General features: G+C 60.5%; 2 protein-coding genes across 2 annotated transcripts in view; one reads left to right on the top strand and one right to left on the bottom strand.

Moving 5' to 3' along the window:
* Positions 1-3: 3 nt before the first annotated feature.
* On the top strand, positions 4-747 carry ARL16 (ADP ribosylation factor like GTPase 16; the record flags this gene model as incomplete). Its single annotated transcript, XM_029960127.1, has 3 exons — positions 4-39; positions 152-267; positions 404-747. Coding segments are annotated over 3 exons (324 nt in total), but the record flags the coding sequence as incomplete, so codon positions are not given.
* Positions 748-2,298: 1,551 nt separating this feature from the next.
* TMC6 (transmembrane channel like 6) overlaps positions 2,299-3,649 on the bottom strand; it is a 6,354-nt gene continuing 5,003 nt past the window's right edge. Inside the window, 4 exon segments of the mRNA XM_029960021.1 lie at positions 2,299-2,655; positions 2,966-3,044; positions 3,176-3,254; positions 3,439-3,615. Coding sequence (XP_029815881.1) covers positions 2,973-3,044; positions 3,176-3,254; positions 3,439-3,615 — 328 coding nt within the window. The 3' untranslated portion in view covers positions 2,299-2,655; positions 2,966-2,972.

The following is a 3,649-nucleotide window of genomic DNA, read 5'->3' as shown; positions in this document are numbered from 1 at the left end:
ATCTGGCCCAGCTACTACAGCGAGTGCAGCGCTCTTCTGGTGAGCGGCACCGGCACCCCGTGAGATCTCCCTCCTCCGTGCCCTGCTTTGGCCCGGCGCCCGGGGCTGCCCTCGGCACACCCGCACCCCGCTTTCCCTTCTCCCCCTGCAGTTCGTGGTCGATGCCTCCAACCCCACCCAGGTCTCCTCGTCCTGCATCCAGCTGCTCTCCGTCCTTTCGGCGGCGCCGCTCGCCTCCGTGCCCGTCCTGGTGCTCTTCAACAAGATGTGAGGAGGGGGATCAGCTCGGAGGGTGGGGCTGCCCGGGGGTAGCAGCTGCACTTTGCTGCACTTCGTGGGCTGTAGACCCCCAAGCTGGGAGCTGTTGTGGTGGGCTAATGCAGCCCCCCTCTCCCCACTGCAGTGACCTGCCCTGCTACATGTCGCTGCTGGAGATGAAGTCACTGTTCCGCATGCAGGACATCGTGTCCTGTGCCACGCAGCCCATCACGATGCTGGAGACCAGCGCCCGCGACGGGACCGGTCTGGCCGATGTCCTGCAGTGGCTTCGGGCCACCCTTGGAAACCCCCATTGACCCCGACCCTGCCAGGTGCCTGCAGCAGCCCAGGACAATTCTGTCACCAAAGGAGGTGGCCAGAGAGCAGCTGCCTTGTGTGGTGCTGGGAGCAGGGCCTGGAACAGTGTCACTGGCTGGTGACAGACTGTATCCCCGTGGGACTTCACAGTAAAACTCTGACCAAACTGTCCAGGCTGGTGGCTGCCCTGTGCCTGGGAGGAAACTCCAGGCTTTTGGGGAAGGGATGAGCAGAAGGCTCAGAGGCCAGACTGTGCTGGCACCTCTGAGCACAGGAGGGGTTGCTGCAGTGGGGCTGGGGGCTAGGGTAGCATCTGAGCTGGGCTAAGCAGGGCAGGGGCTGGTAAGGCTGCCCAGGTTGGAGACTGAGTGCATATGGGGCTCCTGCCAGCAGCTCTGGCCCTACAGGCATCATGCCAGTCCAGCCACAGTGGGGTGACCTGGGGAAAGGTGTGGAAGGACTGGGGAACCTGGGTGGGTGTCAGGAGCTGGGGTAGGTCCACTGACAGGGATGTCTCAGTCAGGGATGTCTCACAAGTTGTAGCAAGTTCCAGCCCGTGGCTGCTCCCCAGCACTCACTTGGGCTCAGAGAATCTCAGAATGGGTCAAGCTGGAAGAGACCACAGAGGGTTGTCTGGTCCAACCTCCATGCTCAAGCAGCATCATCCCAGAGCACATGGCACAGGATTGCATCCAGATGGTTCTGGAGTATCTCCGGTGAGGGAGACTCCACCAGCTCTCTGGGTAGCCTGTTCTGGTGTGTGGTCACTGCAGAGGAAAGAAGTTCTTTCTCATAGAATATCGTAGAATATGCTGAGTTGGAAGGGGCCCATCAGGATTATATTCAGGTGGAATTTCCTGTTGCCTCTTGTCCTATTGCTTGGCACCCTTGAGCAGAATCTGGTCCATCCTCTGACACCTCCCTGCAGATACTGACAGACACTGATGAGGTCCCCTCTCAGACATCTCTTCTTGAGGCTGAACAGGCCCAGCTCCCTCAACCTGTCCTCATAAGAGATGCTCGAGTCCCTTAATCATTTCTGTAGCCTGTGGGATCTGTTCCAGGAGCTCCATGTCCCTCTTGTCCTAAGGAGCCCAAAACTGGACACAGCACTCCGGATGTGGCCTCACCAGGGCTCGGTAGAGGGGCAGGATCACCTCTGTGACCTGCTGGCAATACTCCTCTTAATGCATCCCAAGAAGGGCTGGGGCTGTGTGCAGGACCCACCCCATGCCCACACTTATGGCCAGTGTCTGTCCATGACAATAACCCGTCCTGTGCCTGCGCTGACGGCCCGGCCTGGCCCAGCTGCCTCACCCGGCGGTGCCAGTGCCAAGTCACGGGGTACTGGTGGCTGCCTGTGCCTGGCACACACAGTGGCACATCCTGCCCTGGGCCTGTCAGTGCTGTGGCACAGGGGCAGCTGCTGTCCCAGGGCCTGGGGCTGCCAGCAGTGCGCCATGGAGGGGAGCAGCTCTCGGTGCCGGGGGCTGCAGACACTGCCCACAGTGGCTCACGGCTCACAGGGCAACAGTGGCCCTCACTCCAGCGGTGTGGGCTGAGCTGTGCTCTGCCCTGGGCAGCCAGATGGGCAAGCAGGCGGTGCCGAGGAGTCTGAGCACACCCTGACACAGCTGCTGAGTCACCACCACAACCAGCGCTGACGCACCAACCCCACCTGCCTGCTTCCAGCCCAACAGGTCCAGACACCAGCCAGAGCCCTCCTGTGCAGCAGCACTTTAATGGGCCAGGTCAGCCTGAGCCCACGGGGTCCCTGCTCAGCCCAGCACCACAGTGGTTCTTCTGAGTCCGTCTTGCCAGCTGGTGCAGTGTGTGTAGGGCTGCTGGGGTGGCCCAGAGGCCTTTTTCGTAGGACTGGGATCAGACAGCTGCTCTCCTGGCGAGCCAGGCACAGGGCTGGAGCTGGGTCAGCCCTGTCAGTGCCTGGCAGCTCCCAGTTCCATCCTTGCTGCCCCTGGACAACGTGAAATGGGCTGCAGGTTTCTCCATCCAGAAAGCTCTGCTGTCTCCAAAGGATTCTGAAAACAGCCCAGGGCCATTCTCCATGGGGTCAGTGTGCTGGTAGGGAGGAGAGCTGAAGAGCTGTTCTCTGCAAGCAGTGATCACCCACAGGCAGGACTGTGCTGGTGAGGCAGCCCCACTGCTGTGCCCTGGGGTGTGACAGCAGTCCTAGTTCTGCATGTGCTGCATCCCAGCAGCTGCAGGCAGCAGGAGCACCTGCATCCCTGTGCCATGGCATTTCTATTGACATGCCTCAAAGGGTCCTTGGCCACAGCAAGCAGGGAGGATCTTCCCCAGCATCCTGTGCTCCTGCAGCTTCCAGCACAGTATTGTGATGGACAGATCCAGCCCTTCATGCCAGCCTTACCTGGGCCTCAGGCACGTCTCTCTCGCTGCTCATAAACGGAGTGAAGCTTCTGCATGAGAAATATCTTATCTTCCCCCTCCTGCAACAACAGAGCCGTGGGACAGCTGAGTGGCAGTGCTGCCAGGGCCAGAGCCTGAACTGGCAGTCCTGGGGCTGGACCAGGCCTGGAGCAGCCAGGACGGGCAGGGACAGGGTGCAGTGCTCACACACCTTGGCGATCTGCTCCCTGAGCAGGCAGATGACCCTCTGCTGGCCTCTCACCACTTGGATGTAGAAGTAGATCACAGCTCTGCGACAACAGGAGGGGATGGTGGCAACTGGGCAGGAAGCTGAGGAACACTGTGCTCCTGGCACCAGGATGGGGCACAGGGCTCTGGATTGTCACCCCAGCTCCCAGCCCTGCTTAGGGCCATGACAGTGGGACCCTCAAAGCAAGGCCCAGGATTCAGCCTTGGGCTTTGGTCTATACTCACAGGAGGGCCCCAGACATGAAGAACAGGAGGAAGGTGTTCTCCACCAGGTGCTGGTGGACCCAGGCGAACCAAGTGATGTTGGGGTTGGACTTCTGCAGCACTAGCACCCAGCTCTTCCCTGATTTGTAGATGGTTTCTAGCCCCCGGAAGGGTCCACACGTTTCTGATGGCTGCACCCTGAGCAGACAGACCGACAGGGTGGTCAGAGCAA

The sequence above is a fragment of the Manacus vitellinus genome, unplaced genomic scaffold, assembly GCF_001715985.3.
Source record: "Manacus vitellinus isolate BGI_N305 unplaced genomic scaffold, ASM171598v3 scaffold_24_pilon, whole genome shotgun sequence".
NCBI lineage: Eukaryota > Metazoa > Chordata > Aves > Passeriformes > Pipridae > Manacus > Manacus vitellinus.
The sequence above is the reverse complement of the archived record's forward strand: the minus strand, read 5'-3'. Positions and strand labels throughout refer to the sequence as shown.